This window comes from Rhincodon typus, chromosome 1 (genome assembly GCF_021869965.1).
Source record: "Rhincodon typus isolate 14 chromosome 1, sRhiTyp1.1, whole genome shotgun sequence".
Classification (NCBI taxonomy): domain Eukaryota; kingdom Metazoa; phylum Chordata; class Chondrichthyes; order Orectolobiformes; family Rhincodontidae; genus Rhincodon; species Rhincodon typus.
In genome coordinates, this window is record NC_063332.1 from 127892993 (window position 1) to 127918548 (window position 25556).

The following is a 25556-nucleotide window of genomic DNA, read 5'->3' on the forward strand; positions in this document are numbered from 1 at the left end:
AACAATTAGTTCCTATTGAAGCTGTTATACACAAATACAATACTGGCATCAATCCAGCAACCTGGGAATTCATAAAAAACCAGGAGAAATCAACCCAACCAATTACTGCCGCATCAGTCTACTCTCAATCATAAACAAAGTGATGAAAGGGGTCATCAACAATGCCTTAAAGCAGCACTCTGTCAGCCATTACTTACTCACTGGCATTCAGTTTAAGTTCTGCCTGCGGCACCCAGCTCCTGATCTCATTATTGTCTTTGTCCAAACATGGACAAAACAGCTGAATTCCAGAAAGTGCCTCCCCTTAACATCAAGGCATCAAGAATCCATAGCAAAACTGGACATAATAGGAATAAAGAGGAAAAGTTTTGGCTGGCTGAAGTCATGCCTAGTACAAGATGTTTGTGGTTTTTGGAAGACAATCATCTCAGTCCTAGTACATCATGGCGGGAGTTCCTCAGGGCACTAGGCCCAACCATCATCAGCTGCATAGTCCATTATCTTCTTTGCATCAGAAAATCAGAAGTGAAGATGTTTGCCAATGATTCATGATGAGCATTGTGCATTCATGACTCCTCAGTTACCGATGTAGTCCATGTCCATATGCAGCAAGATCCTTAAGCTAATAAATTGCATGTAACATTTGCACCACACAACGAGAATCTCCAACAAGAGAGAATATATTCATTACCCCTTGATGCTCAATGGCATTATTATTGCTGAATACCCTATCAATATCCCAGAAGCTACCACTGATCAGAAACTGAACTAGACCAACTATATAAAACTGTGAAAACAACAGTAGGTCCTAGCTAGGAATCCAGCAACAAGCAAATCACCTCTGTTCACCATGATATCTGTCCACCACAAAGCAGAAGTCAGGGATGTCATGGAATACTCACCACTTTCCTGGAATGATGCAGTTCTAACAAGAAAACCAGCAACATTTGGGACAAAGCAACCCACTTTTTTGGCACTCTGTCCACTACCTTCAAAATTCACAGCCTTCAGTACTGATACATGGTGGTAGTATATCATCCACAGGATGCTTAGGAGCAACTCACCAAGGGTCCTTTGACACGATCTTCCAAAACACTGACCTCCACCACCTAGAATGAAAAGGACAGCAGATGTCCAGGGAACATCACCCCTCCAAGACACAAAACATCCTTTCTTGCAACCATATTGCTATTCCTTCCTTGTTATTAAGTCAAAATCCTGGAACTTTGTGTGTACATGCACCCTAAGGACTGTGGCACTTCAAGAAGGCAGCTCTTTACCACCTTTTCACTGGAATTGGGGATGGGCAATAAATACTGGCCAATAACACCTGCATCCCTTGAACAAATAACCAATCCTTACACAGATGTAAAATTTTTCATGAATTCTGCCTCGACACCTATTGCTTCTTGGGAATCTATTCCGTGTTTCTTAAAATAATATGACATAAGCATGATTTGGCTACTTACTTTCTTTGGATTTACATTCTGGTCACAGGCCACAGATACTCTATCGTTATGTCTCACTGTCAGTACATCTATAAAAGACATATTCATGATATTATCATTGTATCATAAAATGCCACCTGAGCTATAAAGGTCTCATACTCCATCTCATCTTGGGATCACTTGCAGCTTGATACTGCATTGCGAGAATGCTGTTCCACAGTACATAATAGCTTGACATTACATCAGACACCACACTAATGTGCCTGAATAACATAATGTTTTTACTTAATAATTAGTAATAATAAATGACTGTTGGATACTTCAGGACTATGATATCCAGTTTCTGATGCCACAACAGACAACATAAGCATTGCTGCATTAGCTAAAACATCCTTTTGGAGCAAAAATCACATCATACTTCACATAAATGCCTGCTATAATCTAATATATGAAATAACCCAGAAGCAATATTACTTTCACTGAGATCTTTCTTAATTAAGTTAACGTTGTAGGATGTCTTAATGCAACAGCTAGTCATAAAATCTCATATATCTTCGCAGGAGAAAATGGCCTTTAAGAGGAGGCAGGTCACCGGTATTGGAGGAGGGATTACAACATTACAGGAAGTTATGTTTGAGCAAAAAAAACTGCAGCAACAAATCTTGAGAGAAGTGTGAGGAAATGGTGAACTAGGTGGGAAATTCCCCACTGATACTCTTTCTCTTGCTCAAGCTCCAAGTGCAGGACTCTTTCAGTTGCTGGGTTCTGGAACACAAAGCAAGCCATGATAAACCTACATTTTAGAACTTCTACAGACAGCAGAACATCAGCCTTAATTTGCCTATCATCTTCTCTACTATGATTCTGCTGAAAGCATAGCCATCATTGGAGTTCTCCGCTTCATTAGATGGTGACTGCAACGATGCCCTTAACCACAGATATGAAGGTGCTGGTGTTGGACAGGGATGGACAAAGTCAGAAATCACACAACACCAGGTTATAGTTCAACAGGTTTATTTGAGATCACAGGCTTTGTGAGAGCTGCTCCTTTGTAAGGTAAAGCACCACTCCACCTGACAAAGCAGCAGTGCTCCGAAAGCTAGTGAATTCAAACAAACCTGTTGGACCATAACCTGGTGTTGTGTGACTTCTGACATTTACCACAGAAACCGTGGCATCCAAGGTCATCAAAAGACCAGCCTTAGATGCTTGCACTTCATAATAAAGCTGCATAGAATGAAAGGATTGTGCGAGGTACCAGGTAACCTGATATTGACCTAAATTTTGTTATGCTATCTCTGCATTGAGAAAAATATTTTTTGGTGCATGTGAGGGGAAGATATCTGGAACTCCAAGCTGAGTAAAAGTCCTATCAATCAACCTGAACCTGCGCAAACAAATGAGAAGTAGGGAAGAATTTTACCTGCTAAGAGGGTGGGTGGGTGCAGTGGGGCGCTGGGGGAAGGGAATGTAAGTGTTGGAACCTCTGAAAAATGATGTCATGCGGGGAATCTGAAATGTTCCCTCTTTCTTTTACATTTATCAGTGGAGGGTTCAGAGATGAACCAGAAATCCCCTTGAAGGTGTTGGGTTAAACATTTAACTTTGTTAAATGAGAATCAAGTAGCAATTGAACTTTCTATTCTGACTTTCACAGCTAGTACACATATTTTCTGAGCCGTGTGGATCCCATGAGGACTCAGAAAGTGAGAACATAGCATCAGGTCATTGATCAATGAAACTCATGCTTGAAAATGTTGAAATAGAGAAAATGAAAGCTGCAGCCATTCCCAGGGGACAGCTTTGTATTCTCAGCACATCTTAACAATGTGATTTCAATGGTTTACAGAATGGGAACAAGTTTTTGGGAGTAATTTGGATTACACTGTTGCAAAGATATCTGCCCTCAGCCTTACTGCAGTATAGGATCACCTTATGCAGTCATAACATCAATCCCTGAAGAGGAACTGAAGGGCCAGTGACACCATTATTAGCAGCAAAAGCAAGAACAGGAACAAAGAAAGAAGCTGCCTTCTCCTCAGCCACATAGTACTCCACAGAACAAAGAGTCATCAGCCCACTGAATGTGCCCTCCCCTATCTACACTAATCCCACTTGAATGTTATATTTCCAGTGCTTATCCATGTACTTTTTAAAGGTTATGAGGTTTACTGGATGAAAAGAATTTGCCTCAAACTCCCTCTAAACTTCCTGCCCTTCACCTTAAAACTATGGCCCTTCATTATTGACCCTTCAAGCAAGTGGAATAGCTGTTTCCTATCCACCCTGTCCATACCTCTCTTAATCTTATATACCTCAATCAGGTCCTCCCTCAGTCTTTCTCTCTAAAGATAGCAATCCAAGCCTATCCAGCCTCTTTTTATAGGTAAAATGCTCCATCCTGGTGTATCTCCACCACACCCCATCCGGTGCAATCACATCCTTCCTGTAGTGAGGCGACCAGAACTGCACACAGTACTCTGGCTGTGGCCTAACCAAAGCTCCAGCATAATCCCTTTGCTTTTATAATCTCTGACATGACTGATAAAGATAATTGTCCCAAATGCCTTCTTAACTACCCTATTAACCTGTACTTCTCCCTCGAGGGATTTGTGGGCATTCACTTGAAGACCTCTCTGTTCCTCTAAGTTTTTGAGTGTCCTGACATTGAGTACCCTATTGTCTTGTTAGGGCTTCCAAAGTGCATCTCCCCACCTTTTCAAGGTTAAATTTCATCAGTCACTGATCTGCACCTTTTGACTAAACTGTCTATATCTTCCTGTAACCTAAGACCTTTTCCTCAATACTAACCACCCAGCCAATCTCTGTTTCATTTATAAACTTCCTTATCATACCTCTGCCAAATTCTCATCTGTTTCTTTAATATATATCATGGACAATAAAGGACCCAGCACTGATCCCTGTGGTATACCACTGGATATCAACCTTCAGTCACAGAGCCTTCTACTTCCACCCTCTGTCTCCTACCACTAAGTGAATTTTGGATCCAACTTGTGAAGTTACCCCTGGATCCCATGTGCTTTTATTTTATCAGTGTTCTTTATCACGTGGGATCTTGTCAAAGGCTTTGCTGACATCCATATTAACTACATCAACTACACCAACCTCACCTATACAGTTGATCACCTCTTCAAAAAATTCTATCAAATTTGTTAGGCATGACCTCCCTCTGACAAAGCCATGCTGATTATTCCTGATCAAACTTTGCCTCTCCAAACAATGGCTGAGTGACCGGTAGCCCTTGCTTGCCATGTCAAAGGGTGCTGTAGGTTTCTGAAGATTTTGAATGATGCAGAATTTGTAGATTTAGAATGATGCACAATCCCCTACCTTAAAACACCTTGCCACTTTGTTCCACAACGACATATTTGCCAGAAGAGATTCTACTCATTTTTGTGGCTAGTTTCCATAACTGGTAGTTGTTCTGGCTATCCACCACCTATTGACACATTTGGTAGCTGTAGCTCACCCCAACACTGAAGGTCTATGTGCTTTCTTTGGGTGAAATGTTAATTTGAAACTGCCTGCGCTGTCTCAGGTGGCCTTAAAAGATACTGATATACTATTTTGAAGAGGAGGGGATTGATCTCATGGTGTCCTGGCTAATTTTTATCCTTCAATCAATATCACAAAACAGGTTTTCTGGTCTTTATCACATTGCTGTTTGCAGAAACTTACCTTGTCTGTTGTGATTCGTACATTACAACAGTGACTACATTTCAAATGTACTTTATTTGATGTCAATGCATTGCAAAGAATTATCTGTTAGTTGTGAAAATGCTATGTGAATGCAAATAAATAAATTGAAACAAGACATTCATCCAAGATGACTAGATGGGCACGAGCAGCTAATAGCTGTCAGTCACCTTAGTCCAGAAGTTCTTCACCTCCGGTTCTTTTCAAACATCAGTTGGGGAATTTGCAAGATCTCACAATCCACTACAACTAAGTCAATTTCCCAATTCACAGACACCATGTTTGTCAAAACTACCCAAGATGTGTACATTGATATTGCTGCTATGACTTGATTCCCACAGATCCAGAAAGTAATTGACTGTATATGTGGCAATTATATGAGGACATCAGATCAATCAGGAGTATTTATCAATGGAAGGCACTGCACTCACTTAACGTGCTGATCATTTGTGACCATTAGAAAGTTTTTATGTTCAAGACATCTTGGAAATTGCCTTGATTCCAACATCCCTCATCAGTTAAGTCGACCAGAGTGTCTGAGCAGACTGGGTAGAAGCCTTCTTGGTGACAAGGACTGTCCCCTGACGACTGGGCTGATGATAACTTTCAGGAGCCTACCGATTAATGCCAAAAAGTACAACAGGATGGCTGGGCTGCAATAGAGGAAGGGTCAAACAGTTTGATGTGCAAGGAGTAGGAAGCAACGGAGGAAGTAAGAAGAGGAGAATATCAGCTGTGCAGCTGGAGCCTCATATCTGGCTGTGCAGCATAACCCGCACTGGCCTCATGAAGTTATGGTTTAAATAACAAACAAAGGTAAGGCCATAAAGAACTGCATCCTTAAATGATTTTGGCTCCCCTTCCACCTTGTTTAGGAGCCTCCAGCACAAAATATTTCCAAGATCAAAAATGACTCCATCATAAGCACTCATTTCACACAGACGCTTTTTGGGAATGCTATTCTGATGCAACTTTTCTCTACTGAATGTTTTCAAGATGTTGCAATGAGATGGACAAAACCTTTCTAAAAAGCTCTACTCATTTGTTATTTCACAATCTAAGCAACATTTTCATAGTGACGAATGCCCAAGTGAATCCCTTTGTGCGACTATGAAGTCTTCCTCTGATGTTTTAGTTGAGCCAAAGACAGGTTACTCATTTCCCTGCTCTTACAGTGAAGATACTTCTGCAGATCTTTTCTGGAACTGTCTTAACTGTACTTTGCAGGGGCAGAACCATTCAGCAAGACAGGAGGTAGCACACAGAGTTCTGTCACAGCGAAGGGAAATACCATGAGAGGAGCCCCGTAAGCATACGTCATACTGTTGTAGAGATCTACAGCACAGAAAAAGGCCCTTCGAGATGTCGAGTCTGCACCAGTCAAAAATCAACCCTCGAACTAATTCTAATCCCATTTTCCAGCACTTGTCCTATAGCCTTGCATGCCTTGGCATCATAACTGTATATCCAAATACTTCTTAAATGATATGAAGGCTTCTGCCCCAACTACCCTTACAGGCAATGATTTCCATATTCCTGCCACTCTGGGTTAAAAGCTTTTTCATCACATTCTGTGTAAACTTGCTGCCTCTTACTTTAAATTTATGCCCTCTTGGCCATTGATCCCTCCACTGAAATGAAAGGTTCCTTCCTGTCTACCCTGTCTATGCCCCTCATAATTTTATACATCTCAGTCATGTTTTCCGTCAGTCTTCTCTGCTCCAAGGAAAACAACTTCAGTCTATCCAATCTCTCTTCATAACCAAAACTCTCCAGCCAGGTAACAGCCTGGTAAATCTCCTCTGCACTTTCTCCAGTGCTATCACATCCCTCTTATAATGTGGATTCCAGAACTGCACACAATACTCTAGCTGTGGCACAACCAATATTTGCTACAGCTCCAGCATTACCTCCCTGCTCTTAAACTCTATGCCTCAGCTAATCAAGGCAAATAGCCTATATGCCTTCTCAGACACTTTAGTTACCTGTCATGCTACCTTAAGGAACTGGTGGACACGCACCCCAATGTCCCTCTGATTCTCTGTGCTTCCTAGAGTTCCTAGATTCTTTATGCATTCTCTTGCCTTGTTTGTCCCGTCCAAGCGCATCACCTCACCCTTATCCGGATTGAATTCCATTTGATGCTGATCAACCCAGCTGACCACCTGTCTATATCATTCCGTAATCTAAGCCTCTCCTCCTCATGATTTACCACTCCACCAATTTTTGTATCACCTGTGAACTTATTGAGCAGCACTCCTAAATTCAAGTTTAAATCGTTTATACATACCACATACAGCAAGGGCCCCAACACTGCTCACTGCAGAGTTCCACTGGACAGAGATGTCTAATCACAAAAACACCCCATGTCCATCACCCTAGCTTCCTGCCACATAGCCAATTCTGTCAAATTTCCTTGAATCACATGAGGCTCTTATCTTTGCTATCAGTCCCCCACAGAGGACCTTATCAAAAGCCTTGCTGAAGTCCAAATGAACAACATCAAATGCATCTACACACCTGGTGATCTTTTTGAAAAATTCAATCAAGTTGGTCAGACATGACCTTCCCTTAACAAAACCATGCCATTTTTGATTAAACCCTGCTTCTCCTTGTGCATATCAATGCTGTCCTCAGAAGTGCTTTCAATAGTTCACACCACTGAGGTTAGACTAACTGGTGTGGTTTATTCCTTGCTCCCTTCTTGAATAACGGTACCACATTGGCTGTCCTCCAATTCTCTGGCATCTCTTCTGTGCCCAGGAAGGAATTGAAAACTATTGCCAATGCCCCTGATATTTCCTCCCTTGCCTCACTCAACAGCCTGGAATACATTTCATTCTGTCCAGGAGATTTATTTACTTTCATGCCTGCCACAACACTGAGAACCTCCTTTCTGTTTATGCTGACTTTTTAAGTCTTTCACGGTCCTTCTGATTCCTTCCATACCCACATCATCCCTCTTATTAGTGAATACCGACAGAAAGTATTTATTTAGAAGGCTACTCACGTCCTCTGGCTCAATGCACAAATTACCACTGTGGTCCATAATGGGCCCTATTCTTTCCCTAGTTAACTTTTTATCCTCAATTCTTACCCTCAATGTGTCCATCCTCCCTCTTGTGACCCATATGCACTTTCTTGTCAGTAGAAAATCGGCAAACTTTTGGCTGCATGTCAGTGGACATTTAGCCACCAAGGGAAAAGTTTTGCGTGTTTCTCTGTAAATTGGCAATTGGAATGTCCAAGCCATTAGCATGTACCAAGATGTATCTGGTGACCTGTCATGTTTGAATCTCCATGCAGTAGCTACTGTTTCCACCAAGGTCGTCACCAGAGCAAATGTCTGAGAGATTTCAAGCCACTCATGCTTGAGATTGATTCCTCCATTTCAGTGCAAGGATGCACTCTACTGGAAATTCTGACAACCCAGAAGGGAAAACCAGTAAAGCTCACAAACAATACATGTAGTTCTTTTGTCTTGCGTGCCTTAAGATGAGGCCTCGGGACGGCTAGTATGTTAATTTTCAAGTATTATTGTTTCTCCTTTACGTTGTTTTCCATCTGATAAAAGCAGGCTCATTTCCCCTTGGCACTCCATGGGTATGTTTAGTGTGTGATCCCCAAAGCTCTGCATCTGTGTCCAACTGAAAAGAGTTTGTGTTTTTCTGTGTTTTCTATTGTTGACTCTCCATTGCTTTTCCTGTCTTCATTACCTGCCCTTGCTGATATATAACATGTTCCTTAGCATAGGCCTTCGACAAGGTGCCGCACAAGAGGCTACTGCATAAGATAAGGATGCATGGCGTTAAGGGTAAAATATTAGCATGGAAAGAGGATTGGTTGACTAACAGGAAGCAAAGAATGGGGATAAATGAGTGTTATTCTAGCTGGCAGTCAGTGACTAGTGGTGTGCCTCAGGGATCGGTGTTGGGACTGCAATTATTTACAATTTATATAGATGATTTGGAGTTGGGGACCACGTGTACAGTGTCAAAGGTTGCAGATGACACTAAGATGAGTGGCAGAGCAAAGTGTGCAGAGGACTGTGAAACTTTGCAGAGGAACATAGATACATTGAGTGAGTGGGCAAAGGTCTGGCAGATGGAATACAATGTAAATAAATGTGAAGTCATACATTTTGGTAGGAGTAATAGTAAAAAGGATTATTACTTGAATGGTAAGAAGTTGCAGCGTGCTGCTATGCAGAGGGACCTGGGTGTCCTTGTGCATGAATCACAGAAGGTAGGTCTGCAGGTACAAACAAGTAATTAGGAAGGCAAATGGAATTTTGTCCTTCATTGCTAAAGGGATTGAGATTAAAAGCAGAGAGGTTATGTTGCAGCTGTACAAGGTGCTGGTGAGGCCACACCTGGAGTACTGTGTGCAGTTTTGGTCTCCTTACTTGAGAAAGGATGTACTGGCACTGGAGGGGGTGCAAAGGAGGTTCACTAGGTTGATTCCGGTGTTGAGGGGGGTTGGCTTATGAGGACAGACTGAGTAGATTGGGATTATATTCATTGGAATTCAGAAGATTGAGGGGGGATCTTATAGAAACATATAAAATTATGAAGGGAATAGATAAGATAGAAGTAGAGAGGATGTTTCCACTGGCAGGTGAAGCTAGGACAAGAGGGCATAGCCTCAAGATTAGAGGGAGCAGATTTAGGACTGAATTGAGAAGGAACTTCTTCACCCAGAGGGTTGTTAATCTATGGAATTCCTTGCCCAGTGAAGTAGTTTATGCTACTTCAGTAAACGTTTTTAAAGATAAGGTAGATTTTTTTTGAACAATAAAGGAATTAAGGGATACAGTGAGAACGTGGGTAAGTGGATCTGAGTCAACGAAAAGATCAGCCATGATCTTATTGAATGACGGAGCAGGCTCGAAGGGCCGGACAGCCTACTCCTGCTCCTAGTTCTAAAAAAAAAAATGCTGGCCTAACTAAATGAGAAAATGGATGCACTGAGATGTCTGTATCTGTGCTGGTGCAAGGTGTGCAGTTGCTATGTGATGATGTATCCTCAGAATGCTGCACCTTGTCTGCGAACTCTTCAGGCTTCTCCCTCATCAGGACCCACAAAGTACCTGTGTAAGATGAAATACACAAGTTGCTTCTGAAACGAAACTGAGGTCCAAATTAGCATTGTGAATTCAATGTATTGGGGCCACTTATTCAACTTGAATGACAGATAACTGCCAAGTGACAACCCCTTTTCTAATGCTGTCATCAGCTTTCTGGGCATCCTACGCCTCCCCATTAGTAATGACCAGTAATAATGCCACTCTGCCCATCTTAAGAGTTCCCTCTGTGATTGCAGCTCAGTCCCAGTTCTTTGCCTGGACTTGTAGGTCTTGGAACAACAGAAGGCAAAGAGTTATAACAGTGAGGAGCTAACCGATTACTGAGGATGCAGCATGAGCATTCAGAAAGGTGACTGTAAAAATGGATGAGAGTGTGGTGGCGTATATCTGTTGAGAGGAAGGCTGAAGAGAAACTAGTGTGTTTACCTGCAAGGCAGTCATTCAGAGGAGAACTGTGCAGAATGCTAGGGAAGTGTCAGTGATGGTTGCCAGTTGAGAGTCCTTGATATGATACTCCGGCTGCTTGCAGCCTCTGCTTCTGTCAGAGGCACTTGCTTGGGCTGATAGGCTTCACCTTTGAAGAGGATTTCTTTTCTTACCCTTTTGCACCTAACATTATCTCAACGAGTCATTGTAGTCCTTGCACTGCCAACTCTTATATTGGTGAGAATTCTAGACGATTAAGAAATAGAAAGTTTCAGTAATGTTAAGTTGGATGTGCAGTGGTTGTACTCTAGCCTACGTGAGTCAACGGCTTGTGGGCTCAACTTTCAAACAAAAGTCATAAACACAAAATCCATGTTGACACTGTGCTGCAATGTTGGAGGTTCTTTCTTTCAGGTGCAATGCTAAACTAAGATATTGTTTCCCAAAGTGAACGTAAAAGATCTCCAGGCACAATTTCAAGGAAGTTCAAGAACTTTAGATCTTGGCTACAATTTATCCTTTAACCGACAACACTAAAAACACACTATTTAGATCATTGGCACATCCCTTGTATACGCTAGTTTGCTCTGTTCCCACATTATAACGATGACAGTTTCATTACAGAACATTTTGGGGGGTCCAGGGATGGTGAAAGGTACAATATAAAGTTTTAATTCCACAACTGAATTTCATCAGAAGGCTCGAACTGTGTGTCATAAATTTAAGCTAAAGGTGAGAGAGGGAGAACTGTTCGATGGAAACGTGAAAATATTTAAAACACGATTTAAAATAACAGCAGTTTGAAGGCGCAATGTAAATACTTCAGTAGGACGAGTCCTCAAGTGATGACGACATGAAAAACAAGAACGCCGGTCAAAGTAAGGTAGTTGAGCCATAAGCCAGATGTGGTTATTTTAGACAACAAGGTGCAGGGCTGGATGAACACAGCAGACCAAGCAGCATCAGAGGAGCAGAGAGGCTGACGTTTCGGGCCGAGACCCTTCATCAGAAAAGGGGGAGGGGAAGGGGGTTACTCTCTCTGCCTCACCACTTTAATCAATAATCTATGAATATCTCCATAAGCTCACTTCTCTTACAATAAATATGGAAACGACTCACTTAAATGTCAATTAGCTCAGGACCAACCATCCTCTGGAAGTGTGTTCACAAATTCACCTTTTATTCTCCGGAAACAATATCTTTTCTTTTCCCCTCCCTATTCTTACATGTTTAACGAAGGGAACAGTCCGTCCTCCTCACAGTCTCTCGTTGAATAAGTTTTAATAAACGACAGCAGTAACAAGAATAAAACTAAGGCTGGCTCTTCGACCGTTGCCGTTTTCAGGTAAAAGCCGAGCGGAGCGGACAAGAACTCGGCGCGATCCGCGCGCGGCACGGCCCCGCCCCTCCTAGAACCGCCCCCGCACCGCCCCCCGGCTCAGATCCCGCCCCGCCCCGCCCCGCCCACTACACCGTCCCCGTCCCGCCCCCTGCTCAGACCAGGCGAATACGGATCGCTCCGACCATCCCGTGCAGGCACGAGCTCGCTCCGCCTTGCGCTGGAACGCGCCGCCCCGCCCCTATTGGTGCAGCCGGGCAGCGCGCGTGCCTGTTCGGAGACCCCGTACGGGCGAGTAGGTGCGCGGTCAGGAGGAGGAGGAGGAGGAGGAGGTGGCGGCGGCGGCGGCGACGACGAGGACGAGGACGAGGACGAGGACGAGGACGAGGACGAGTGCTGGTCGGTCCGTGAGTGTGAGGGCTCCTCGGCAGCATGGCGGGGCTGAGTGTGCAAGGGGAGCGGAGCTGCTGCTGCCGCCGCCGCCGCCGCCACCACCACCACCACCACCACCACCACCAGCGCGCCCAATGGGTAAAGTTGTTGCTGGGCGTCCTGCAGCTCCTTTTACCGAGTTTTCGACAGGGGACGTCTGCCGTACAAGGTTTGGGAATCCTTTGTGTGTAACGCTGTTTGAGTTCTCAGTATTTTCAAGGGACTCGGTTTTCGATATTTGCAAAGCCTGTAGTTTGTTAGGGTGTAGGATGACCCATGAACACGTTCTCCTCTGCCGAGACATTCGTGATCTAGACGGCAACGTGCGGTAATCAAGATCAACTTCTGATTCAGAATAGAATATTTCAGTGTTTCAGAGTGCTTAAGAAATTTTGTGAACCACGATATATTTTGTTATTATTAGGTTGTCTTTTCAAACTTAAAAGTTTCTTTATTCCAATTAAGTGCTTTTACATTTTCTTCATGCCTTCGAAGTGGTTTCACTTTCACTCAAAACTATGTATATTTTTCTTGCTTCGAACAGCACTTGCTGAAATGTCCAATGTAGTAGAGCTTTGGCCAGCAGAAGAGGGAGATGTGTTACTTCCTAATCAGGTAAGAATTTTGAAATAACTTCCCTTGTTATATTCGTAGTATCTTGGGAGTGGGAATTCCTGAACTCTGTGTCAAAATGTGTTTTCTAGTTTGTGATTGCATTACGATGTTTTTTCTTAACATGTTAAGATGACTTCCAAGGTCACGAATCCCTCAATTATGTATTTGTGTCTTGCTGATGGTAAGAGCTAATTAAATATTTAGAGATGCAATCGAACATGCACACTAACTTGTGCTTCTCCAGCATATCTCCCATTGAGTGAACTATGGAATAAGCCCTTTTTTTTATCAATACAAACCTGTCAATGTTAATTGTTCAGCTTTGGCATCACTGACTTGGGCTCCTTTGTCTTGTTAACAGGAAGGTTATTTTAAAATAAAAGAATAAATAAAACGTATTAAAATGAATAAAATAAATATTAGCATGACTGTATTGAGCAGATTTGCATTTTTTCACTTAATAAAAGTTTGTCAAGTTGATGTGTGGGTTATAGGGGGATGGGTCTGGGTGGGATGCTCTGAGAGTCCGTGTGGACTTGTTGGGCCAAAGGGCCTGTTTCCACACTATAGGGATTCTATGATTTATGATCTTTGATGCCTTGTTTCATGGTTCAAGCAGGAGTATCCAGGATAGATAGTAAACTGTATGCTGTGTCAGATGTTACTTGAATCATGTTGTTATGATTTCTGGTATAAGAATCTAAATTTCAGCTTTTATTTGTACTGTTAAATGCTGTCATATTGTGAATGAATCAACTTTAAATATTCTAGTGAACTACTTGTTCAATGAATTAACTTTTATTCAATAAAAGTTAACGTTCATGTTGATAGCAACTGACTGTATTGCAGTAGCTTTAATTTAGTGAGGTAGACTTACAAAGAAGTTAACCCAGTAACGAGGCTTGTAACTATGACTGAGTTCACAAACAAAATTTGCTATAAAGGCTATGCCTACTTGGCAATGATCACAAAATTCTGAAGTAGTACTTTTAACCTCCTTCCTGTGTGTGTATAGGCAGTTATATGTAAGTGTGGCCAAAGACCTGCTGAATATGTTTTATGAGGTTGTGACCCCTTCCACAAATATAACATTGTTGACTTCTCTATTTGTTTTGGTTCTTTTAACAACATCATAACCCAGAATTTGTTAATGCCCTATTTGAGTCTTTTTGAAATTGGGGAACTCACAGGTTATTGCTGCATACTGACACACATGCCAGGTGCCAGTATAGTTGAAATACGCATTCACGGGCTAAGAGAAACAGCAATTGTCTTCTAAATAAAAACTGAAAGAACTGCAGATGTGTAAATCAGGAATAAAACCAAAGTTACTGGAAAAGCTCAGTAGGTCTAGCAGCATCTGTGAAGGAAAAAGCAGAGTTAACGTTTCGGGTCCGGTGACTGCGGAAGGGTCAGATGCTGCCAGATCTGCTGAGCTTTTCCAGCAGCTTTGGCTTTGTTGCAGCAATTGTCTTCTGTTGCTCTTTGATTTCTTTTAATTTTATCCTACAAGACATGGTAAATTGTCATTGTCAAACGGACCAGATTAAATATGATTTGCAATGGGAGAGATAGGTTTGATTGTTTCCTCTTGTGGTAATGGCATTATTCAGAGATCAGATGTGTTCTATGACAGTTTTACATGCTACACTTTGCAATGAGAATCATACAACATTAATAAATATGTTGTGATATATTTCAGCATGGATGCTATTGCACACTGTAGCAATGCTAGATGTTTATTTATAAATCAGATTTCAGAAGAAAAATTGATGACCAATACACTCAGCACCTTTTTAGAGCAACTAAATGAAATTTGACACCAAACCACATGTGATATTAGGATAAGTTAACAAAAGTTTGGTTAGTCAGGTTTCAAGGAATAGCTTAAGGGTGAAAAGCAAGATGGAGGGGCTTATGGACGACATTCTATAGTTTGGGGACTAGTTAACCACAGATACTCACTACTTAGAACGTGAAAATTGGATGTGTGATGGGTAAAGAGATATTGGAAGGGTTGTAGGATCTGTAGAAAGTTAGCGAACAGCAGTCATTATCATGGAGGGATTTGGCAATAAGTTTTACTAGGGACGAGAATGAAAAGTGAAGATGATCATGTGATTGATCAGGTCAATAACTGCAGAAATGCCATGGTGAAATATTCATCAGTTAGGAATTTGAAAATGTGTTTGTAGGTGATTTAAAGTCATACAGCACGGGAACAGACCCTTCGGTCCAACCAATCCATTGCCAAACATAATCCCAAACTGAGCTAGTCCCACCTGTCTGCTCCTGGCCCATATCTCTCCAAACCTTTCCCATTGATGTATTTAACCAATGTCTTTTAAACATTGTAATTGTATCCACATCCACCACGTCCTCAGGAAGTTCATTCCACATGCGAACCATCCTCTGTGAGGAAAAATAAAAGCCCCCTCATGTCTGTCTTAAATCTTTCTCCTCTCACCTTAAAAATGTGCCCTCTAACTTTGAAATCCCCCATCCCAGGGCAAAGACAACTACCATTAACTCTATCTATACCCGTCATTTATTTTATAAGTTTCTCTAAGGTCATGTCTCAACTTCCCATGCTCCAGTGAAAAAAGGCCCCAGCCTACCCAGCCTTTCTTTATAACTCAAACCTTCCATATTAGGCATCATTCCTTCTGAACCCTCTCCAGCTTAATAATATCCTTCTTATAGCTGGATGACCAGAACTGGACACGGTATTCCAGAAGAGGCCTCATCAATGTCTTGTGCAACCTCAACGTGACTTCCCAATTCCTTTGAGGGATAATTTTTTTTTACCCTTGATGTAGGCATGGAGTAAATGGGTTGGGAGGTGAAAAAGGACTGTATGTGGACTGCGATACAAGGAAGTGATCAGAATACTTCATCTTTAAAATAATGATTCTGACTAATGGAAATGAAGAGACAATCTGAGAAATCATCCATTTAGCGATGAGCAATTTTTTGAGGATAGTGAATCTGTGAATTAATGCAGAGGGCTGTCAAGGCTGGGTCGGTAACTATATTTCAGACTGAGATTTCTATTCATAAATTTATTCAACGTTTGTGGAGATAAATCAGAACAGTTGAGTTAAGGATTACTGGATCACCCAAGATCTTATTGAATGATGGAGCGGACCATTGTGCTGAATGGCCTGCTTCCCTTCTGTCTCATGGTCTTGACATGACCAGTAACCCTGTGTCACATATTTACATTCGTTGCTGCATACTCTCGGCATAATTTTGTACCATTTGAAATGGTTCAAAGCCATGTTTGGTTTCCAGTTTTTCATTTCTCCCATTTTACACTCAAAACAAGCAGGACCTTGCTTGTCCTTTTATTCTCATTGTATTGTTTTACCTTGATTTTAAAGACAGACTAAAACATAGCCATGTAAACTTTCAATTTTGTAGTAGAGGATGAGAAGTCACTTGGTGCAAAGGTTGATGGTGGAAAACAATGAAGGTATCTTGGTGAGGAATTTGCCATGGTGCTAGGGTGGGCAGTAGAGAGAGAGAATTTGAGTGAGAAAAGGTGAGTTGATTAAAGGTGGAGATGGTGGAGGAGTAAGGATCAGGCCATTGTGTGATTTGCAGATATGCTATACTTTTCCCTTTTTCAGCCTAGACTTGGCAAATGGTGGCAGGTATAGTCACTTGGGATGGTGTCATCATCTTTGAACCAGGTTTCCAGAAAGAGCATGCTCTTGATGCAGTCATTTATAGCAAGTTGATGGATGGCATGGGCCCCTGTTGACGAATGTGTGGACATTCTGCAGAGAGGGGCAGTGAAAGGTGATCTTCTGTTAGCTTGGTTCACCTTGTGAAGGAAGATTGTGAACGTAGGATGCACAATTGAAATTGTTGCTCATAGAGTTTTGGAGGCTACCAAGGGAAGTGTATGCAGAACTTGTCAGCTAATCAGAGGAAATAAGCACTTGCTCCCAAGGTTTGTTATTGATACATTTCATCTATTTTTGAAATGAGATGTCAGTAGCTAAGCTTGGAGTCTGTTAAATGTATTTTAAAATTCACCAAGATTTGTGTGAAAAACCCTTCGGGAACCAGAGAAATTTCTGCTATTCACCTATCACCAAGCTGCATGACCGTCACATGCACAACCTAAACTATTTAAATAGTCTCAACGTTTTCCTTGTAAACGGAAGTAACACATCACAGCCACAATTCTGATACCCTAAAATGTTTGTTCCGTTCCATTCCCCTCCCCTCAGATGGTGCTTGACCTGCTGTGTCTCCAACACTTTGAGATTTTTATTTCAGATTCCTAACATCTGTAGGATTTTTTCACTTTTTTTCATTTTTTTGCAGAGTTTCAAAATCGAGCATAATGCACCTTGTGGCTGACTTTTTTTTTCGATGTAATTGCGATGTGTATAAAGGGCATTTCAGAATCATACTCAAGGAAATGGTGATTTTGTATGTCTTTCAAATAATTTAATTTTGCTTTCCTCTTGTACTGTAGGCTACTTCTGAGCAGAGTGTAGATGAGCTGCCTCTGGAACAAAGGTAACTTTGATTTCTGTTTTCACGTTGTAGCTGTAACCGTTACAAAATTACTTTGAAAATGGAGTTAGTGGTACTAAACAGTACTGACAGCTTTTAAAGTAATTGTGTCTTAAATTTGGTTCAAGAGCTATTGATTAAAATCTAAAATGTATGGGCTTATAGCATTGCAATGAGCTGTTAAGTTGGTGAACTACGAAGTTCCATCGCGTGTTTAACCATGATACTTTTAGAACCACATTGATACCATTCTGAGCTGTAGATAGGTGGAAAAACCAATTCTGTCCCATTCATTAAGCAATGGTATGTTCTTGAATTGCTTGTGTGCAGATGTTGAGTACTGGATTGCATTAGATCTGGTGGCCCATACTTCTCAGATAAACCCCTGGCATTGATTGTACAGATTCTTTCATGCTTATGTATCAAGCACTGTATATACTTATGACTGTATCAAGTAGTTTTGAAGAATACCTTTTATCTCATCTCCCAGAACCAACAAGGCTACTTTTCAAATGTTCTTTGGTTCACCACCTTGCTCCCTCAAACAAAAACCTCACCTTTCTTTCCTGAGGAGAAGTAGAAACACATCATTTGCCTCCCTACGTGAGAGGAATTCAGGGCGAGTGGTGCATTTCTTTCTTTTCACTCTGGGAAACAACTTAAGTCCTGTGCCATGTGGAGGCTAAAATTAGAAACTTGCTTGTGAATTGGTTCAGACCAAACAAAATAGTGTAATATCCAGTGTTGAAGCATATAGATCCATTAAGACATCAATTATATAATAAATGTGGTTGAAAGTTAACATTTCAGTTGTAGTGAAGGTTTTACATTTGTTTTAAAACTTGTGGAAATGATTAGTCTCTTTGCTTTTTGAGCGGAGAGTGCAATGAGGGCACATGTTTGGAGAGTAGAGGTTGGGCTTAGAAGGTAGTGAGTAATGACAGCAGAACTTAGTAGAAAGATGAGGGAGAGGGTTTAGCTGACAGACTAACAGATGCGTGACATTGATGCAAGGTAATGGTGAAGGTAGAAGTCTGTTGTAGGCATATCAGTAATAAGAGGATGGTAAAAGGAGTAGGGCTGATTAGGGATCAAAAAAAGGATTTGCTTAGAGATACAAGGCATGGTTGAGGTGTTAAATAATTACTTTGCTCCTGCCTTTATCAAGGAGGTAGATGCTACTGAGGCCATTGTGATAAAGGAGGAAGCTCTGTCATTAGAAATATTAAAAGTTCATAAGGCGGATTGATATTGGATAGACTATCAGTGCTTAAATTTGATAAGTCATCAGGACCAGACAAAATATGTTCAAGGATATTGAAGCAAGTCAGTAGAAATTTCAAGGGTATTGACCTTAATTTTGCAGTTTTGCCTAGAGTTCTGGGGCAATGCCAAAGGACTGGAGAATTGCAGATGTTATGCCCTTGTTCAAAAAAATATTTTAAGGATTAGACCAGCAATTACAGACTGGTCAATTTAACTCAAGGAGAGGGAAAATTTTCTAGAAACAATATTTTTGGGACAGAATGAGTAGTCATACATGGGGAGGGGGGGGGGGGGAATGAAGTAGGATGATTAGGAAGATCCAGTGAGGATTTCTAAAAGGAAATCATGTTTGAGTAACTTGTTGGAATCTTTTTTGAAGAGGTAACTGCGCCAAAGAAGGTGATGCTGTCAATGTGGTGTATGTGGATTTTCTGAAGGCAAATAGCACAGTGCAACTCAAAAGACCTCTGAGAAGTTTCAGTTCATGGTATAAAAGGGACAGTAAAAATATGGACATAAAGTTGGCTGAGAAATCATCAAAGTAATAGTCAATGGACATTCTTTTTTTTTGGGCTGGAACGGTGTACCCCAGGGGTTGATGTTGGGGCTCTTGCTTTTCCTGATTTGTGTAATGGTCTAGGTCCCAGTGTGCAGGGGAAGTTTAAAAGTTTATGGATGATATGAAGCTTGGAAGCATTGTGAACTATGAGGACATTAACAAGTTGGAATGGGTAGATAAATGACAGGTGAAGGTCCATACAAACAAATGTGAGGCGATGCAATTTGTAGGAAGAGGATGGACAGAAAGTATTAAAATAGTGGTACAGGAGTAACAGGACCTGTTTGTATAGTTGCATAGGTAAAACTGATGGAGAGAGAAATTAATAACGTACATAGTATTGTGGGATTTACTAACAAGGGCAAAGATTACAAGAGCAAGGAAGTGATGTTGAACTTGTGTAAGACACTTCCTAGCTGGAGCACTGTGTGTAGTTCTCAGTGTCACAGTTTAGAGAGGATATGAACATGGAGAGAGTGCAGGAGAGATTTATGAAAATACTTCCAGGGATGAGAAACTTCAATAAGAGGATAGTTGGGACAGTTCTCCTTGAGAAGAGGTTTGCAAGAAATCTGATGGAAGTTTTGAAAATCATTAGAGGTCTTGATAGAGTGAATGGAAGAAATTGTTCCAATTCTTAAAAGGATCAAGAATGGTTGGTGATGAAGAATGAGAGAGGACACATTTAAAGTCAATTGTAAATATAGCAAAGGGTGAGAAAGTTTTTGCATGCAAGGACTGGTTTAGGTCTGGAGTGCAGTTCATGGAAGTTTGATGGAGGTGGCAACATTTGAGGTTTTCAAGAGGGGACTAGATATTGTTTCTAATCAAAAATTATACAAGGCACAGGGCAAATGGTACTGTCGTAATCCTCATTGGATAGCGAATGCAAGCAGAAATGGCAGAGTGGTGGATGTGATCTATATGGACTTCGGTAAGGTGTTTGACAAGGTTCCTCATGGTAGACTGGTTAGCGCGTTAGAACTCTCGGAATACAGAGAGAACTAGCTATTTGGATGCAGAACTGGCTCAAAGGCAGAAGACAGTGGTGGTGAACTGTTGCTTTTAAGACTGGAGGCCTGTGACCAGCGGTGTCCCACAAGAATCGTTGCTGGGTCCACTACTTTTTGTTATTCATACAAATGATTTGGATGTGAACATAGGTATGGTTAGTAAGTTTGCAGATGACACTAAAATTGGAGATGCAGTGGACAGCAAAGAAGGTTACCTCCAAGTACAACTGGATTGTGATCAGGTGGGCCAATGAGGAGTGGCAGATGGAGTTTAATTTAGATAAATGTGAGGTGCTGCATTTTGGAAAGGCAAATCAGTACAGGACTTGTACAGTTAATGGCAAGGTCCTGGAGAATGTTGCTGAACGAAGAGGCTTTGCAGTGCAGGTTCATAGCTCCTTGCAAGTGGAGTCACAGGTAGATAGGATAGTGAAGAAGGCGTTTGGTATGCTTGCCTTTATTGGTCAGTGCATTGAGTATAGGAGTTGGGAGGTCGTGTTGCAGCTGTGCAAGAAGTTGGTTTGGCCACTTTTGGAGTATTGCATGAATTCTGGTCTCTCTCCTATAGGAAGGATGATGTGAAACTAGAAAGAGTTCAGAAAAGATTTATGCAGATGTTGCCACGATTGGAGGATTTGAGCTATAGAGATAGGCTGAATAGGCTGGGGCTATTTTCCCTGGAGCATCAGAAGCTGAGGGATGACTTCAGAGGTTTGTAAAATCATGAGGGGCATGGATAGGGTAAATAGCCAAGGTCTTTTCCCCGGGGTGGGGGCATGCAGAACTAGAAGGCATGAGGTGAGAGGGAAAAGATACAAAAGGACCGAAGGGGCAACTTTTTCCTCATGGAGGGTGGTGCATATACGGAATGAGCTGCAAGAGGAAGTGGTGGAAGCTTGTATGATGACAAAATTTAAAAGGCACCTGGATGGGTATATGAATAGGAAAGGTTTAGAGGGATATGGGCCAAATGGGACTAGATTTGTATAGGTTATCTGGTCGGCATGGACGATTTGGACTGAAGGATCTGTTTCCATGCTATACATCTCTATGACTCTATAAAAGACCTCCTTCTGCACTGTAGCACTTTTGTGATTCTGGATGGTGGTGTGCTGTTCCGTTCGATCAATTCGTGGAGTGAATTTTGATCTCTTGAGTTTGAGAACTGTAGCTTTCTTTGGGATGATGAAACAGTTTCACTGTTGCCATTTATTTTCATGGGGTGGAATCTGCACTCAAATTCTGCTGAAGTTTAGGGTGAATGTTCTATGTTAAGTTGAAGTTTTTCCCTAATATGGTTTGGACTTGCTTTGTGAAGCACAATTAGCTTTCAGTGGTTTGCTCTGTTCTGTTGTTGCTGTGAATTTTTCATGCTTGATATGTGACTGTTTCTAAGCTACATGTTGCTTTTGATATTGATGTGGGTTTAACTTGTTTCCTCACTCATGCCTTTAAGCGCTTGACCAGCATTGGTTTTTTATTACTGTTTTTATTCAGCTATTTAAAAAGCTGAAAGTATCTTTGGTATTTTAAGACACAAAATCAAAATATTAAATCTGAAATGAGAGCCAATGAAAAGCTGGAAAACCTCAACAGATCAGGCATCCTCTGTGGAGAGAAACAGAATTAACGTTTCAAATCCATGACCTTTCATCAGAGTAAGTCATTGAGCTGAAACTTTGGGCCAAATTATCAGAGTGTGGCAATCTCTCAGAATCTCTTAGCAAACCGTGTCCCTGTTTCACAGTAGTCAGCTGCTATATTCTGAAATGTAAAGGTGTTTTAAGTTACTTCAAGTACATCAGGTAAGTGTGATGGTAGGGTGCCAGCTGAAGGGGAGGTTGAAGTGCCAGAGGTAGGGTGGGAGAAGTGTGTCAGTAAGTAGTGTGCCACCTAGGAGGTGCTTGAGTGCCATGGCTGGGATACTAGATGAGCAGGTGATATGATGCCAGATGAGTAGGGGACAGGATGTTCAGTAAATAGGGTGCCAAGTGGGTGGGATGTCAAGGGCCAGGGTGCAATGTTGCAAGAATTGTTTAGGATAGGATGAAGTGAGTTGCAGAAATTGGGTGCAGTGTGGGAGGGTGAAAGGGGTACTGTGGTAGGTCAGGATGGTTGGGTCTATGCGTGTGTGTCAGGTTTGGTGTGGTGGTGGCAAAGAGGTTTGCGTTCCTGTAGTATGTTGGGTCAGGGTCTGGGGAATGCAAGTGGTTTAGGAGAGGTATAGTTGAGTTTCTATGACATATGTATGGTGTGTATGAATAGGTGCTTGGACGTTAGCCTATATATTTATTCTACATTTTTGAGTAGTTATTTTACTTAGTTTCATCTGAACCTTCCAAAGTCTCTGATTTAAATTGCAGTTCTCGGAGAGCCATGTGCAACTCTTACCTACCCTGGAATAATAACTGCCTGGCCATTGGAAAATCCGGGTTGTTAACTCTGTTTCTCTCCATAAATGACCTGTATTTTTCCAGCTTTATTTTTATTCTTGCTTCAGTATGTAAAAACCTGATGTGTTTTAGTGATCAAAGGTCATAGTCATAGAGTCGTACAGTCTTTTTGAGGTCAGTTAATTGTGAATTGTTTTGAATTTCACATCAATTTCTATTGGATGGAAAAAACTGATTTTTGCATGCAATTCTTGAAGTTACTTTGACTACATTTAACCTCCAAACTGCATGTACTTTTCTCAGTGTGGATAGCTTGTATAATTTTCCAGTTTTCTGACAACTGATAACAGTTACTGTTTGTAGTGACTATCAGAGAGCGAGAGAGAAAGAGCGATATGTTGCTACTCCTTTATATTGCTGACCTATATTCCTAGATACCTTTTCAGCTACATCACTTCTGGTAAAATATCAGGTCATTAGGTGTGAGGTACTGTCAGTCTTGTATGTGGTGCAGGGCTGGCCCATGCCCCAAACCAGCACCTTAGCAGTCACCTGAGCCATCTTCCATTTCATCTAGAGGTCAAAGATGGTCAGTGTCTGCAGGGACACAATGTACAAAGCTCTGGATGGTAGGAGGGAAACAGAAAAGACATACCCAACGCTGCCCTCATTCTAATGGCCACCTTTGTTTGGCTGCATCAAGCTGTACATAGACACTGAATACATAATCACCAAGTGTCGCTATGTACTCAGGATCTACCTGTCCCAGGTGTTGCGCAGAATGGGTCTGGCTTCAGTGCTGCAGAAGGCTCCATGTGGTTGGACCATTTCGTATCACCTGCCCTTCATGGACAAAGTTGAAACGAGAAACTCTTTTTTTTGACCACAAGTCCATCAGGAAGTGGTCAGCATGTAGTATTCTCAAGATCCTGCGGACAAAGGAGAGGGTTGATCCTGTAACGTGGTTCCATGAGCAGACTCTGTCATTTGACAGACAGCCTCAGAACCAGGACTTTCAACAAGCGCAAGATGTAGCTTGGCTGGTGGTGAGAAGGTCACAGCCTATTGGATCCTCCATGCATGCCTGGTCTCTGTACTCCACGACATGCTACCCTCAACGGCTGCGCTGCTGAAGAGACTATCACTAATTACCTTCTGGAATGTGCCTTTGCAAGGAACGTCTGGAGAGAGATGCAGTTTTTTTTTAAACCAAGATCCATCCCAAGCATCACCAAGATGCAGAACTGTGCTGTACAGGTTGTTCCCTGGGACGCACACCACGATAAACATCGACTGACCAAGGACCATCTAATCAGTGAAAGATGCTCTTTGGTCTGTCCGAAAGTTGCTGGTCTACCAGTGTAAAGAGTTGACCTTGATTGCATGTTGCAGACTGGTACATTCCAATGTCCAGGACTATGCGCTGAGGGATGCGTTAAAGCTTGGTGCAACTGCTGTTGAGACACAGTGGGGAAATACTGGTGTCTAGGGTCTTTCTGTCAACGAATAAGGAGTGTCCGTTCAGTTGTTATACCCGCTTGGTGCCTCAAAACGAACATAAATGGCTTCCTGCATAACTCTGAAATGCCTTTGTTTATTTTTGCACCTGTAGAGTAGCTGTGAGAAACGTCAAAATTCCAATGTTTTGTTTGCAGTTTTTGCATAGAAAAAAAACACAGATATGATTTAGAACCTTTTGTATGTATTTATACTTTATTCATAAAAATCGTTTATTTTTTGAATTAAAAGTTACTTCTGAGCATTTGTAATAGTGAGTAATGAATGAAAAAGGATCAGAAGTATGGGTTTGTTGTAAGTTAATGTCCAAAATATGGATTCAGTGACAGTGACTTGCATTTTACAGGCATTAATTTGGTTTTCACTTTATTCTTGAATGTGTTTATCTTTTTATGATATTTATTTTGAAAGAAATTGGACCTTGATTTATGAGTTGAAATGTCAGTTTAATGGGAATGCACGAGTGCTGATGTTGAACAGTTTGGAGGCTTGTTTGAGTGTTTCAAAACAAAGGCAATGAGGATTTGGGTGTGGTGTTGGTAAATAACACAGGTAATGGAAAACACCAGGTTCTGTGCTGCATTTAAAACATAGTCCTGGAAATGACAAAGGATTTCCTGCAGGTGGTAGGATTATCTTTGGCAGCCTGAAGGGAACTTTCAAAGCCCAGGTTAGTTGAATTGGTGCATAAACTGGAGTTAGCATTGCCTGACAGAGCTAACAAGGCAGAAATAATTGAGCCACTAGCACAGCACTTAGGCTGAGAGAAAATATGAGACAGACCAGCTCCTCTGGATTGTGAATGATTGGAATCGGGTGACAGCGGCTCCAGAATGAGCAGAGAATGAAGAAACCAGAGATGATAGGAAAAGACAGTAGAAAAGAAATAAGGAAAGGGAAATGGAATTGAAAAGAACGGAAATGAAATTCTAGAATTAGAACTGTAAGCAAGGGAGGAAGTGAGGGACTGTGAATATCAACTTAAGGATGCAGTTGAACCGGGAGACGTCAGATATGATGCATGCCTCTGATAGGGAGCCTAGGAAGGAAAAGGCCATGGTTCATATTGTAGCTTTAACTACTACAGCTAAGAGACTGGAAGTAAATATTGCTATGAATGCAGAAGAATGTAGGTACTTGAATTCTAAAGGGCTTTTGTCTAAAAGGACGATAACCCCATTTCCTTCAAGGGAAGCATCCAAACCTTTATC

At 41.6% G+C, this 25556-nt stretch overlaps 2 protein-coding genes and 1 long non-coding RNA gene across 4 annotated transcripts in view; 1 reads left to right on the top strand and 2 right to left on the bottom strand.

The window, feature by feature from the left end:
- The window catches only part of tmem131l (transmembrane 131 like), a 316682-nt gene that overhangs the window by 64861 nt on the left and 226265 nt on the right, over positions 1-25556 (bottom strand). The gene's annotated exons all lie outside the window — the stretch shown is intronic.
- Positions 1065-12075, bottom strand: LOC125484166. The gene is made up of 4 exons (XR_007263007.1): positions 11797-12075; positions 10678-10923; positions 1470-1537; positions 1065-1109 (listed from the first exon to the last, which is right to left on the bottom strand). It is a non-coding gene; the product is annotated as an uncharacterized LOC125484166 (long non-coding RNA).
- The window catches only part of LOC109916662 (transmembrane protein 131-like), a 77172-nt gene continuing 63900 nt past the window's right edge, over positions 12285-25556 (top strand). Inside the window, exons 1-3 of one of the 2 annotated variants that reach the window (XM_048601670.1) lie at positions 12285-12617; positions 12993-13063; positions 17556-17599. In XM_048601670.1, coding sequence (XP_048457627.1) covers positions 12449-12617; positions 12993-13063; positions 17556-17599 — 284 coding nt within the window. In that variant the 5' untranslated portion in view covers positions 12285-12448. The remainder of the gene's footprint in view (positions 12618-12992; positions 13064-17555; positions 17600-25556) is intronic. The other variant, XM_048601676.1, reaches the window with a different exon arrangement.